General features: G+C 43.0%; 1 protein-coding gene across 2 annotated transcripts in view; it reads right to left on the reverse strand.

Moving 5' to 3' along the window:
* Positions 1–15,070, reverse strand: part of evpla (envoplakin a) — a 145,679-nt gene that overhangs the window by 91,609 nt on the left and 39,000 nt on the right. The window contains exons 10-12 of one of the 2 annotated variants that reach the window (XM_073870904.1): positions 14,930–15,040; positions 1,107–1,253; positions 861–1,015 (exon numbers count right to left, since the gene is read on the reverse strand). In XM_073870904.1, the coding sequence (XP_073727005.1) occupies positions 861–1,015; positions 1,107–1,253; positions 14,930–15,040 (413 nt within the window). Of the gene's footprint in view, positions 1–860; positions 1,019–1,106; positions 1,254–14,929; positions 15,041–15,070 lie in introns of both variants that reach the window. The other variant, XM_073870903.1, reaches the window with a different exon arrangement.

Raw genomic sequence — 15,070 nt, forward strand, 5'->3', positions numbered from 1 at the left:
TATATGCCTACTCTACACTTGGCATAAACTTCTTATTATCCTATTACCATCATCTGTAGTTTAGTAGACATGCAGTAGCCTAATATTTGTATGAAATTGTGAAACATTCCCTGGTCATTATCTTCGGAGTCCATCTCTGCATATTCACGCCTAACACTATCCTTAGGTACGTACAGAGTGGGGGTGCGAAATTACGACAGTTGCAAGTTTTCCCCAGTGACTCTAGGGGTCGCTGTTTGACAAAAACGTCAAACTGCATGGAATGCCTTTAAATTCACATCTGATAAGAAAACTGGGGGTCAAAAATTAGTTCTGGGAGGCTACACCCCCCATTTCCTCCCGTGGTGCCAGCCCTGCCTGAATGGCAATCTGGACTTCAACAAAACTATAAATTACAAACGCCATTTACCCGAGCACCTCAAGACTTACTCCATGTGCATTCAGAATGTGTTCTGCGCTAAAGCTCAATGCAAATCTCAATTTCTAATGCTTAGCTAAGTTAACTCTGCCTGATCTTGTTACCTGCTCTAGACAGCCTCTGTCTCGCACTCCTGAGGCCTCATCATGGTTGGATAGCGCAGATAAAAGGGGCGGTATCATTATAATAAGATCCCTTTACTACGTCATGGGGGGAGCAAAATCCGAATGACCTATATATTCACATGCTTGCAGAGAGAGTCTTACCAAAACAAATAACAGGGTTGCTATTTTTCATGTTTTCTGGGTTGGTAGAAGCACTAAGGAACCCAATTATAGCACTTAAACATGGAAAAAGTCTGATTTTCATGGAATGTCCCCTTTAAATGGTTGATACATTTTCAAAATACATAACTTTATGTAAAAAGTTTTTTTTTACTTACAGGTCAACTCTGTTGATGGCCTCAGGATCAGGAGGAGGAATCATAAAGCAAACTCCAGGAAACTTTTTGCTTGTCCCATCACTGGACTGCACCTCCCAGTTGTTATTGTCTGTGTTGGACTTTAGATTGAACAGCTCTCCTCTGTTCAATGAAGCCTGCTGAGAACAAGTATATTAAAGATGTTCTGGAATTCCATTGGTTAACAAGAAGCTCAGTATTTAACATAACTTTTGTGGAGGTTCTAACCTTGGGAGTTTTCCAGTCACATAGAGACTCAACTGTTGTAGTTTTGCTGGGAGCAGTGTGGCGAAATTTTATTGGTGAGATGGTGGTGCTTCGCTTCCTCAGATCTGCCAGAAGCTGCTCATTACGCTGTAGAGCCCTTTCTTCAGCCTGGAAAATCACAAGATACTTTCACCATTTTTAACATGTACAGTTATGCTTAAAATAATAGCAGTGTACTAATAAAAGTGAATAAAGTGGAAAAAAATTAAAAATTATGGAGTTTATTTCCATATTTCAAATGTATTGAAAACATTACACATTCAATTACAAATCAAAGCATTAGGGGTGAACAGAAGCTAAACAAATCAAGAAAAAAAAACTACAAAGGAAACTGATACAAATACAACTTGAACAACTGACAACCAAAAACAAGAAAAAGATTCAACAGCAATAAAGAATCCCCCCACCACAGTAACAGACACCCGGGGTTGGAAGGGGGTGGAATTGGCAACAGCCCTTTTGAGTCCCTAAGAACCCCTGAATAACTACAAATCAACAATACTTGGGGTGCCCAGAGAATCCAATAGGGGAGAGTCAACTTTCAATTTTAACAACTTATGCAAATCAAGAACCTATATTGAAGGTTGAGGTAGATGGAAAAACTAATTTTGAGAAATTTTTCATTATTATGATACACTTAGTCAAAATTTTGACCTAGTTTCTTATTATTATGAGACACTTATGTCTATGAATTTGTATGAATGTTAAAAACTTTGTCAATCAATGTTTTCCCCTTATTTTGCCACATGGAAAGTGAAGACTTTAAATATTATTCTTTAAACATTAGTTTTCTTGGCATTTAAAAATTGGATCCATGCATTTTATGTAATTCAAATATAATTAGCCAAAATTAAACCCCTCAAGTTGGAAGTTCAGTCTGGGCACTTTAAAAGGGTAGATCTTTCCTTTCATCAAGGCAGAGGTTGGGGATCTTGGGCGTAAAAAGGTTGGTGACCAGTGCTCTACTTTATCATTGATTGCTTGTAAATCATGAACAAGGCACCATTTATTTTTGGTTGCTTTAATTACAGGGTAAACTGGGGTGTTACAATAACAAACAACAATATTGCCAGCCACATGTGGAATACTTAGGGCAATTTATCTCAAATGGCACAACGGCCATAGCCCCAACTCACCCAGAAGGCATAAATAAAGCACCATTGCCACAAACAGTAGGACATATGATGAATTTTCTGAAAATTATTAGTTTCAGTGCTGATTGGACAGAAGATTATGCAATAAAACAGCTCCATTGAGAGACCTCATGAAATAGGCAGGGCTACAAAATCTAAATACTTCCTTAAAGTGGAATACAGATGCATTGATAGCATTTGAGACCATTAAGAAAGAGCTACAAAAGACATCAGCCCTGAGTGCACCTGATTATACTACATCATTCTACATGTATGATGCTAACAGACATTTTGGGTTCATGGATATGCAACAGCTGTATTAATGCAAGAAACCTGTAGTGGTAGGAAAAACAGCCAATAGCCTACTATAGCACTAAACTAGACAATGCATCACAAGGATATCCACCATGTTATTAACAAGGGCTTGTAGCAGTATATCAGGCATATAAAAAATCAAGTTTTCTGGTATAGTCGTGGACATGACTTGATTAAACATGTGGGGCCCTATTTTAACGATCTGAAACGCAAGTGCGAAGCGCAATGCGCAAGTGACTTTGTGGGCGGATCTTGGGCGCTGTTGCTATTTTCCCGGCGGGAGAAATAAGTCTTGCGCCAGGCGCAAATCAATAAGGGGTTGGTCTAAAGTAGGTTCATTATTCATAGGTGTGGTTTGGGCGTAACGTCAAATAAACCAAGAACGCTATCCAACATTCTTTAAACGCAAGGGCGCAAGTTCCATGGCGGGTTGCTATTATAATGAGGGATTTACCAGGCGCACGCCAGGAGCGGTTCAAAGCCGAGGAGACCCATGTTCTTGTAAGAACAGTCAAAGACAGAGAAGTTGTTTTGGGGATGGGAGAAACCCGCCCAAATCAGCGTAGGTTAAACAGGCGTGAGAGGAAATAGCCACAATTGTCTCATTAGCTGGCTTCCCCATCGTTGCGCCAAGCGGTACAATGATGTCAGGAGGAGACGGGGGAATCCCAAACTTGCCAGCATAAATCGGGCACGCCGTGTAACGGGAGGTGGATCTGTCTCTACACATGACCTGACGCCAGCAGAGGACATCGCTGCGTCCACCCTCACCGCTGAAAGGGTTTGGGGGCTTTGAAATCGGAAACACAAGCAAGGTCCAACCCCAAAGTACACTTACAAATCAAGTTCATATACATTAAGGTTTCTTATGAAAACATTTTAAATTATTATTTACATAAAATAAACGTAATACAGCCACACAACAAACTTATAAAAATATTTTAAACGTTATTTGCATGAGAATTTTTTAACGCAGCCACATAATAAATAAAAACTATCACCACAATGCTCACCACAATGGTTTCCCTTATCTCATGTGTTAATATTTTTTATTGTAACAATTTATGATTTGCAAAATTAACTGTTGCATCTGTGTAGATTAGATAAGCAATGCGCTTTGTGCACGCTATACATTATGGTCAAGCATGCGCCCTTAAAATAGCATAATGAACTACGCGCAACGCGCCACTGACTTTAGACTAGTTTTTTTTTGGTTAGTAGCGCACTTGTTTTTTGAAACTGCAAAATAGCACCAGGGATGGTTTGCGCCGGAACACGCCTCCTTTTTTGCGCTGAACCGCCCAGGAAGCGTAAGTTCATTCCCTAGTTTGCCGACGTGCTTCTGTGGAGGGAAAAACCCGCTGTGCGCCGGTGCAAAATAAGAAATGATACATGCGTCACTGACAAAGTCAATTGCGCTGGGTGCAAGATAGGGCCCCAGGTCTTCTCATCAACAAGTGTAGTTTTATTCGGCCAAGTGGAGCAAGCAGAGGGAAGCAGGAACTACAATTCCCATGATCCCTTGCGTGCCCATCACTCTGCTGCCTCTACAGATCAAGTAGAGTGAAAATGGCGGTGCTGCTAGTGACGAAAGAAAGAAACGCACATTTTTATTCGGATGTGTAGAAAAATTTTCACGGTGACAAGAAATGAGAAAGGACAAAAGGTGAGAGATATACAAGGTGAGGGAGTGTTAGTGAATATGTGAATTAAGAGAGTGTATGAGTGTTGCCGTTTCTTAAATTGGAAGGCTGCAGCCTCCTTAGATTGCATATGCAGGCTGCATAGGTCATTAGGCATGGTTTATTTAAGTTAGCTGAGTATTAAATATGCAAGCCATAAGCATATTACAACAATTTAAGATTGAATAAGAATAACAGTCAACTTTAAAAAAAAATAATATTCTGAAGACCTATGGAGTCTGCAGCCTTCTGATTGAGAAACGTCCTGTATCAGTGACTAAGCTGACATAACTCAGCTCTAGGTCCAGCTGCAATAAGTTGGCTGCTTTTTTATTTTTACTGTGTTGTTTTTGTTTTCAGGAATTAACCCATCTTAAAACCCACCCTCTTTTCTTGATTTTTCATTCACAACTATTGCTATCTGTAATTCAGCTATTATCCACTAGATGGCTCTTACCCAATTTATAAAAACTGAAGCAATAATGATAATCGTTCTGAATCTGATCTCTAAAAAATTCCTTTATAAAAATGCAATTATTTCAGCTTTTTGCTCAAAATTTTGTATTTTTGAAGAAACTCCAATATTTGAGAGGTTATAAAAAGAGACACAAATGAACAAATGAAGTTAAGATGAAATGTTTTTTTCCTGTTTTGTTTGTTTGAAAGCAGAGGTTCTGTTCTTTCATTTGATATATTTGTATGTTTATGTATTTTGTGTTGTATAAGATGTATGTCCATTTTGAAAGTTGTTAATTTAATGAACTGCTATGTAAAGCGACATTGAGCTTTGGAAAGGTGCTATATATATTATCTGAAGGATTTTGTGAGATTCGGACCAGCTTGTAGAACCCTTTAACTGTATTATCTACAGAAGGAAGACACAGTGGTAATAAAATGGAATTTATTAACAAAAGATAAACAAGAAACTAAAAACTCTACTAAATGATACTAAAATACTAAAGAATAGAAAAAGAAACTAAAATGCAAAGAATAGAAAATTGAAGTGACTGAGCTGAATTTATGGCAGAATGTTTTCTGTTTCTGGTAAGATGACAACCTTATTTTAATTAAATAATTATCTGCTAAACATTAAAGAAATCAATTCCCTTTCAATACGGTTCAGTTCGCATTGCGTCAGTTGCTGACGCTATGGGGGAAACTCCTGTTTACTCCGCGACTGAAGCCTATTGGTTAACGTCTGTAAAAATTACAGACCTATGGCGTTCGAGCCCGCGAAAGGGGCGGGACTATGCCCTATAATAGTCCGGAAAAGAGTGCCACAACTCATTCTCCTTCAGCGCGAACCTCTCGCTGCTCGGAAGAAGAAGCCTTACTCCCCGTTGATACAAGCCGTGCAGGGGAATCCAGGCCTAGCGTCTTCCCCTGCCGTTTTCCGGCTGAGAACCGAAGATAGCAGAATCCAGGTCTAGCGTCTTCCCCTGACGCTTTCTGGCTGAGAACCGAAGATAGCCTTCGCTTGCCATGGTACGAGCCCTGTGCAGCCGACACATGCCTGACGAGGCCTCCCCTGCGGCTGCTCGGTAAGATCAATATTTTTAATATAAAGCTATAAGCTAAAAGAGCAGGTGCTGTTGTAATAGCGTCCAGCACAGCGGCTCGAGTGAGTCCCTCGCTCCTCCCACAGTCAGTGGCGAGATCTCTGGCACTCTATGAATCCCCTGTGCATCGCCGGGTGATGACCGCTCATACGATGCATGGCTGTTCCATCTGTGTTACATGCTCCCCTCTGCTGTTCCTCTCTTGTTGGATGAGAAAGCGGCAGAGCCGTAAAACTAAGATAGATGGATAGGACAAGCAAACACGGGCGGGTCTGGCCCCTGTTCCCTGTCATAACACAGCCACTCGTTCCCTCCGCAGTGGCGAGATCTCTTTAGCGGCTTCTTAGAGTTAGCACGCGGTCTTACGGCTCCTTGCCTCTAAGTGCAGTTGTTTTGTCTGAGATCTCGTCTCCTTTATAAGCTCACCAACAGCGAACCACGCTTTTACGGCCGGCCATTCTATTTAATTCACAATTAGCCTGTCATTTCTCAGATGCGGATGGAGATCGAGGCGCAGCGCTCTGGAACTGTCCAAGGTCCTGAATGACAGATACATCTGACATACATCAGATGATCAGCTGTTCGTCTGCTTCACAGATCACTCACTAGCGCACCTGTCAACACAGGTTATTTATGGATCGTTGAAGTTATCACCTCCCTTAACAAATGATGCTCACTCGAGGTTAAACCTACTCCATGCGTGGATTAGCTTTATCTCACGCATAGTCTTAGATGTTTCTCATTTTGACATTTGTGACACAGCAGACTGGTCCTCGCCGTCCACGTTGTCAATTTTACAGCTTCGACATCCCTGCCTTGCGCGCTACTGGGGTTTGTTGCATTAAAAGGTGCGCCCGTAAGCTCACCTGTATGCACGATATGTTTTTTAATTATATGCGTCCACCCTGCGCTTAGAGAAGCTCACCTATGCACGCTATAAGATTTCGGTATACACTAAAGATGCGCTCGGAGAAGCTCACCTGTATACACGGCTGTGTTATCCATTTGTGACACATACACACTGTTGTTGTTCATCTGTGTACATTCACGGTGCGTTGGGTACCCACCGTTATGTTCATCAATCATATCTGTACACATTCACGGCGCCTTCTGTGCACTGATTTATATATACGCATTCACGGTGCACTGAAGGGTTCACCTGTGTGCGCACAATTTATTATCATGACACATGACGGCGCGCTCGAGAATCTTGCCGGCCTGTGGACTATAACACTCTGATTCATCTATATGCATTTACGATGTACTCAAGTGTTCACCTGTGCCCGTGCAATTTATTGTCAGTACACATTTACGGCGCACTTGGGAAGCTCACCGACCTGTGCACTATAATATTACCTACTGTATATGCATCCCTGATGTGCTCGAGGGCTCACCTGGGTTCACACTATTGTGGTATCTGTATAATCCCACGCTACGAACCGTTCTGACGCATATTATCACTCACTAAGTATGCCGGTTACTAACAGTGGCTATGTAGATGGATCGTTGAAGCCATCGCACTGGCTCACGCCTTCCTCAATGAGCTATGATGTTAGAGCCTACTCTGCGCGAAGTTGGCTTCATCATGGGTAAAATTGGTTTACAGGAGTATCTATTCTTGATACCTGCAACGCGGCCGGCTGGTCTTCGCCGTCTACGTTTGTCAGATTTTACAGCTTAGACGTCCCTGCCCTACGAGCACAGGTTCTCTCGGCTTAACCATGCATGCTCATTCATGCGTTTTATGTGTAGATCGGGGTGCCCTCAGCGAGCTCACCAACGTGACTCTGGACTTACTTAATTCTCGCACACCCACGCACGCTCTGTGATCTCGCCATCTTGTGCTATGTTATGTGCTTCCCGGTGCGTTTAAAACCCCACTGTATGCGTCTTAACATTTTATATGGTGCTTACACTTTTGCTTTAAAAGCTGTGAATATGCTGGATATAGGGCCACATACAGTGTCTCTCCGGTAAGGCACTTCAGTCCGTTGTGTATGCACGGCGTGATGGGATTACGTTCCCCCATAGCGTCAGCAACTGACGCAATGCGAAGTGAACCATATTGAAAGGGAACGCTTAGGTTACTCACGTAACCCTGGTTCCCTGAAATAATGTGAGCGAGCATTGCATAGTTGGCCGTGCTACAAACGCCTACGCAGCGAGCTTCATTCGGCTACGCGCTTTAGTCGAATGCAAGTGAGTTATGGCGCTCTTTTTCGGACTATTATAGGGCATAGTCCCGCCCCTTTCGCGGGCTTGAACGCCATAGGTCTGTAATTTTTACAGACGTTAACTAGGGCTGCACGATAAATTGCATGCGATACCACGCGCATCACGTCAGTAATGCCGGTTCCTTGATTAGTATTAAATCGCCAACAGCTGATTTCAGATGGCACGACATTAAAGGGACACTTCACCCATTTGCATTAAGCTTTGTATAGTTAGAAACCCAGTCATGTTTTTGAATGGTCATGCATCATTCCCTCTGTTTCCCCTGTGACGGGAGAAATATGGATTTCAGTGTTGCACTTCCTTCTTTCAATGATGTAAAAATCATCATTTTGCATCATTGAAAGAAGGAAGTCCTCTATCTTTCCAGAGGGGGTGAGACTACAAACACTCATTTTCTCGGTCAAACAGGCACCAAATTCTAAATTTATGTTACATTTTGACTATAAATATGATCCACTTTTAATAAAGATGAATGTTTCCACGGGTGAAATGCTCCTTTAACTGCACAGAGCCGTAGTTCCCTGACAAGCCGGGCCATATCGCATACATATCGCAGGCGATACGTCCCCGATAATTAATGCGAAATTGCCCCGATTGTCAGTGAACTACGGCACTGTGTAGTTAAAGCTGCTCCATCTGAAAACAGCTGATAGCGATTTAATACTAATCAAGGAACCGGCATTACTGACGAGATGCGCGTGTCAAACACATGCGATATATCGTGCAGCCCTAACGTTAACCAATAGGCTTCAATCGCGGAGTAAACAGGAGTTTCCCCCATAGCGTCAGCAACTGACGCAATGCTCGTTCCTGTTATTTCAGGGAACCGGGGTTACGTGAGTAACCTAAGCGTTATGCAATATTGAAAATCATATATGGTAACGGTTACTGATAGAATACACCAATGCCATGGTTTCAGGAAAGAATTGGCTGTGTTATATTTATGTTCTGTGCGGTCGAATGAGCTGTCCGGTGGTGGTCCGTCGGCCACGTATCAGGCTTTTCTGTGCTGGAATAAGCAAAGAGTCAGTTTCAGTTCAACAGCCTTGAACACGAAGGGCTGTGAAAATGCTGATCTCCGGGAAGCTCCGAGAGGATTCTAGCGATCTGGAACATGCAGACCTACTACAGCTGGCAGGCAGTGTAAGAACATACCTCACATTGGGGCACCCAAAATTCCCCAATTACTTATAACGTGAAAGGAAACATGCCCATATTGTCATGACTTCTGGGTGATCGATGGTTGTGTGTGGGATATGTGTTTGTTTATTTACCTGTGGTGACGGTTCCTCGTGTGTTCACTAGCCCCGCACGCTCGTTTCGGTAATTGTTCACCGGTGGTGTTTTGTTTACGTTTCCCTTTATATTGCACGCCGTCTTGTCTCTCGTTGCGCGCTCATTGTTTCGGTCACAGTTTTGCTGCCTTGCCTTGTCCTGTCGGAAGTTTCTGTGCTTTCTCTCTCGTTTACCCCAGGTTTGGGTTTCGGCATCCGGAGGCTCGTCTTTGCCTGGAGTTCACTCGCCTGTGGATTTATGAACTTGAACTCAATTGTACTCTGACTGTTTCTCGGTACAGCTGGTTCGCTTCGTTATTAGGCAGTACACCAGCTGCTTCCGGGTTTCATCGGCTAACATCTTCATCCGTGGGTGGATATCTCCAGTCTTTGAACATTGTGGATTATATGAACTTGAACTCTATTGAACTCTGACTGTTTCTCGGTACAGCTGGTTCGCTTCGTTATTAGGTGGTACACCAGCTGCTTCCGTGTTTCATTGGCTACATCTTCATCCGTAGTGGATATATCTCCAGTCTATGAACATAGTGGATTTAACTTCTTCCATCTCCACCTGTCACCCACCTTCAGTCGCGTGTGATTCATACCCTCTATTGCGTGTGGTGATTGTGCTGGTTGTCATCGGCTGTGTGCGTGGGTGGCTCTTGAGTATATCCGTTCGGCCAGAAGACTAACATCTAGGCAGGCTCGTTGGGCACTTTTCTTTGATCGTTTTAACTTCACCCTCTCGTACCGGCCTGGCTCAAAGAATGCGAAACCTGACGCTCTCTCCCAACTGTTCGAGAAGTCTGAGTCGGAGCGAACCGAGACCATTCTCCCGGAGGGGAGAGTGGTCGGTGCCCTTGTGTGGTGAATCGAACAGCGGGTGAGAGAGGCCGGCCGGGAGGGGGAAGTTCCGGAGGGGTGTCCAGCGGGTCGTCTATGGGTTCCTGAGCGTTTACGTTCCGATGTCATCCGGTGGGGTCACGAATCCAAATTTGTTGGCCATCTGGGAATTCGGAGAACGTTGGCTGCCGTCCGTCAACGTTTTTGGTAGTCTTCTATGACCACGGACGTCAGACAGTTTTTATTAGCCTGTTCAGTCTGTGCTCGCAATAAAGCATCTAATTTACCCCCCGCTGGTCTGCTTAAATCTTTGCTCGTGCCCTCCCGCCCCTGGTCTCATATAGCCCTTGATTTTGTCACCGGCTTACCGGCATCTAATGGTAACACTGTTATTCTGACTGTGGTGGATCGCTTTTCTAAAGCGGTTCATTTTATTCCCTTACCCAAGCTTCCTTTTGCCAAAGAGATGGCTCAGGTTTTGATCAATCACGTCTTTCGGTTACACGGTATTCCGACTGATGTAGTGTCAGATAGGGGTCCTCAGTTCATCTCTTGTTTTTGGCAGGAGTTTTGTAGACAGATTGGTGCCACGGCCAGCTTGTCTTCTGGTTATCACCCGCAGACCAATGGGCAATGTGAACGGGCTAATCAGGATCTCGGTCGAACGCTTCGCTGTCTGTCGTCACAATATCCGAATTTTTGGTGCGAGCAGCTTCCGTGGGTTGAGTATTCTCATAATTTTCTTCCCGTTGCGTCTACTAATATGTCCCCGTTTGAACTATCCATCGGTTATCAACCTCCCCTGTTTCCATCACAGGAGCCGAAGGCAGCGGTTCCGTCTGCTTTAGCTTTCGTACGCAGGTGCAGACGCACTTGGAGGAGAGCTAAAACTCTATTATTATCTAATTCCAGACGAACCAAAGCTGCGGCTGACCGTCATCGGCGACCTCCACCCCGTTACGTTTGTGGTCAAAAGGTATGGCTTTCTACCAAGGATCTGTCTCTCCGTGAGCCTTCTCGTAAGCTGGCTCCGCGATTCATTGGGCCATACAGTATTTCTAAGGTCATTAATCCGGTGACGGTAAAGCTTAAGTTACCCCTTTCTCTTGGTCGGGTTCACCCTGTTTTTCATGTATCCAAGGTTAAACCTGTGGTATTTGCTCGTAATAATCCTCCCGTCTCTGCCCCTAAACCCCCCGCCCCTTGTCTAGTGGATGGTGCCCCTGTCTATACAGTTAAGAGGTTACTAGACTCTCGCCGTAGGGGCAGAGGTTTTCAGTATCTAGTGGATTGGGAAGGGTACGGTCCGGATGAGAAGTGCTGGGTTCAAGCTCGGGATATACTGGGTCCTGGTCTGATCGAGGACCTCCGTTGGCGACAGGGTGAGTCTCCCGGTCCGTCTGGTGCCGGCCTTGGGGGGGAGGCTACTGTCATGACTTCTGGGTGATTGATGGTTGTGTGTGGGATATGTGTTTGTTTATTTACCTGTGGTGACGGTTCCTCATGTGTTTACTAGCCCCGCCTGCTCGTTTCGGTAATTGTTCACCGGTGGTGTCTTGTTTACATTTCCCTTTATATTGCACGCCATCTTGTCTCTCGTTGCACGGTCATTGTTTCGGTCACAGTTTTGCTGCCTTGCCTTGTCCTCTCTGAAGTTTCTGTGCTTTCTCTCTCGTTTACCCCAGGTTTGGGTTTCGGCATCCGGAGGCTCGTCTTTGCCCGGAGTTCACTCGCCTGTGGATTTATGAACTTGAACTCAATTGTACTCTGACTGTTTCTCGGTACAGCTGGTTCGCTTCATTATTAGGCAGTACACCAGCTGCTTCCGGGTTTCATCGGCTAACATCTTCATCCGTGAGTGGATATCTCCAGTCTTTGAACATTGTGGATTATATTAACTTGAACTCTATAGAACTCTGACTTTTCTCGGTATAGCTGGTTTGATTCGTTATTAGGCGGTACACCAGCTGCTTCCGGGTTTCATCGGCTACATCTTCATCTGTAGTGGATATATCTCCAGTCTATGAACATAGTGGATTTAACATCTTCCATCTCCGCCTTTCACCCACCTTCAGTCGCGTGTGATTCATACCCTCTGTTGCGTATGGTGATTGTGCTGGTTGTCATCGGCTGTGTGTGTGGGTGGCTCTCCAATCGAGATCAGAACTGGACTATTAATCCGCAGTGCCGGCTCACTCTCTCCTACTGTCGTGTGTGCATCATACCGGCTGTAGTGATTCCATCCAGAGTGAGTCGAGGGTGATCGTCGTGTGTGGTCTCTTGAATATTGACTTTTGCTCTGCACTCTCTATCCATTTTTCTAAATAAACATTGTGAACTTGCTATTGACTCCGAGACTTTGTGTGACACATATAAGGGAATAAAAATGTTCCAGATGGAATATCTTCGCTTTACAGTGTCGTAGAGAGAAGAGGTGGGCTCATTTTACTCAGGCATTCAAACAGTCTCTTATGATCATCTCAGAGCTATTAAGCCACACCCCTAACAACCAAATATGACCACCGTAGTAACAGAATAAACAAAGCCTTATATCTCTGCATCAGAACATCGTAGAGATATGGGGGTTGGGGTTTTAGTCATGTTAGCTTCTTGCTAGCTTCATGCTAAGTCATGCTAACATCATGCTAACATCATGCTAACTTCATACTAAATCATGCTAACTACATGTTAAATAATGTTAGCATTGTGTTACCTTCATGCTAAATCATGCTAACATCATGGTAGCTTCATGTTAATCATGGTAACACAATGCTTACTTCATGTTAAATCATGCTAACTTCATGCTGAATCATGTTAACATCATGGTAGCTTCATGTTAACTTCATGCTAAATCATGGTAGCATCATGCTAACTTCAAGCTAAATCATGTTAGCATAATGCTAATTTCATGCTAAATCATGCAAGCATCATGTTAAATCATGTAAGCATCATGCTATCTTCATGTTAAATTATGCTAACATCATGTCAAATCATGCTAACATCATGGTAGCATCATGCTAACATCATGGTAGCATCATGCTAACATCATGGTAGCATCATGCTAAATCATGCTAGCATCATGTTAGGTCCGTTAAAACATGTTAGCATTTTGTTAACTTCATGCTAACATGATTTAGCATGCTTCATGCTAAATCAAACTAACACGTTAACTTCATGCTAAATCATGTTAGCATCATGTTAGCTTCATGCTAAATCATGCTAGCTTCATGCTAAATCATGCTAGCTTCATGCTAAATCATGTTAGCTTCATGCTAAATCATGTTAACATCATGTTAATTAATGCTACCTTCATGTTAGCTTCATACTAACTTGCTAGATCATACTAACATGTTAGATAAATTTTCAGCTTAGGCTGAACAATAAAGTACTACTACTACTATGATAGCTTCATGTTTTATATGTTTTAAACTTTCAGGCCACGCTTTGTCAAGCCAACATAAAGTTTGTCAACAAACTTTTCTACAATATGTTACAATATGTCGGCGTAGCCCCAAACCTTTGGCCTCACATCACAAAACACCAAGCAGCACCTGCCGCCAGCCACAACAACAAATCAAACGGAGAAATAAAAGTGAAGATAGAAGACGAGGTGCAGGAGAAATTAAGATCGGGAATTTACATCATTAAAAAAGAAGGTTAAAGGAATAGTCTACTCATTTTCAATATTAAAATATGTTATTACCTTAACTAAGAACTGTTGAATCATCCCTCTATCATCTGTGTGTGTGCACGTAAGCGCTGGAGCGCGTTGCGACGCTACGATAGCATTTAGCTTAGCCCCATTCATTCAATGCTGCCATTTAGAGATAAAGTTAGAAGTGACCAAACACATCAACGTTTTTCCTATTTAAGACGAGTAGTTACACGAGCAAGTTTGGTGGTACAAAATAAAACATAGCGCTTTTCTAAACGGATTTAAAAGAGTAACTATATTTTATGGCGTAATAGCACTTTTGGGAGCACCTCGACTCGGCGCACTAACACCCTCCCTCTCCCATTATGAGAGTGAGAAGGGGAGCGGACTTTTCAGGCGAGTCGAAGTACTCCCAAAAGTGCTATTACGCCATAAAATATAGTTACTCTTTTAAATCCGCTTAGAAAAGCGCTATGTTTTATTTTGTACCACCAAACTTGCTCGTATAACTACTCGTCTTAAATAGGAAAAACGTTGATGTGTTTGGTCACTTCTAACTTTATCTCTAAATGGCAGCATTGAATGAATGGGGCTAAGCTAAATGCTATCGAAGCGTCGCAGCACGCTCCAGCGCTTACGTGCACACACACAAATGATAGAGGGAAGATTCAACAGTTCTTAGTTAAGGTAATAACATATTTTAATATTGAAAATGAGTAGACTATTCCTTTAAGCAGCTAAATCTAATGTTTGGGACCGGTTCTCAGAAATAGTTGCAGCTGAAAATGTTTATCATTATCCTGTCTTGTTATTAATATGACCATGCTGGTTTCTATGGTTCATAAGTGTATGTTGTTGCCAGTTTACAGAGCGATGTAATAGAAACAGATCTAATGATGGTTTCCAAGCACTTTTAGGCTGAAACAAAGACATTTACTTTACAATGCCTAGTATGTCTATTTAATGGTCGTGAATGTGGGGCGGGTTGTAAAAATAGATACAGTTAGCGGGGCAGGCTGGGATGGGCCAAATAATTTCAGGCACTTGGAGGGTTTTGCATGTGAACTCAATATTTTTTATTTTACCTCAAGCTGCATCTGAATTTCAGTGTTGGTTTTGCCATTAAGTGCTTTGGCATCGACAGTGGAGCCGAGCTTAGACAAAGACTCAGACAAGGTATCTGCATCCAGTTGATACTGTTAAGGACACAAACAAAATGTTATTGA

This window comes from Misgurnus anguillicaudatus, chromosome 8, assembly GCF_027580225.2.
Source record: "Misgurnus anguillicaudatus chromosome 8, ASM2758022v2, whole genome shotgun sequence".
NCBI classification, from domain to species: domain Eukaryota; kingdom Metazoa; phylum Chordata; class Actinopteri; order Cypriniformes; family Cobitidae; genus Misgurnus; species Misgurnus anguillicaudatus.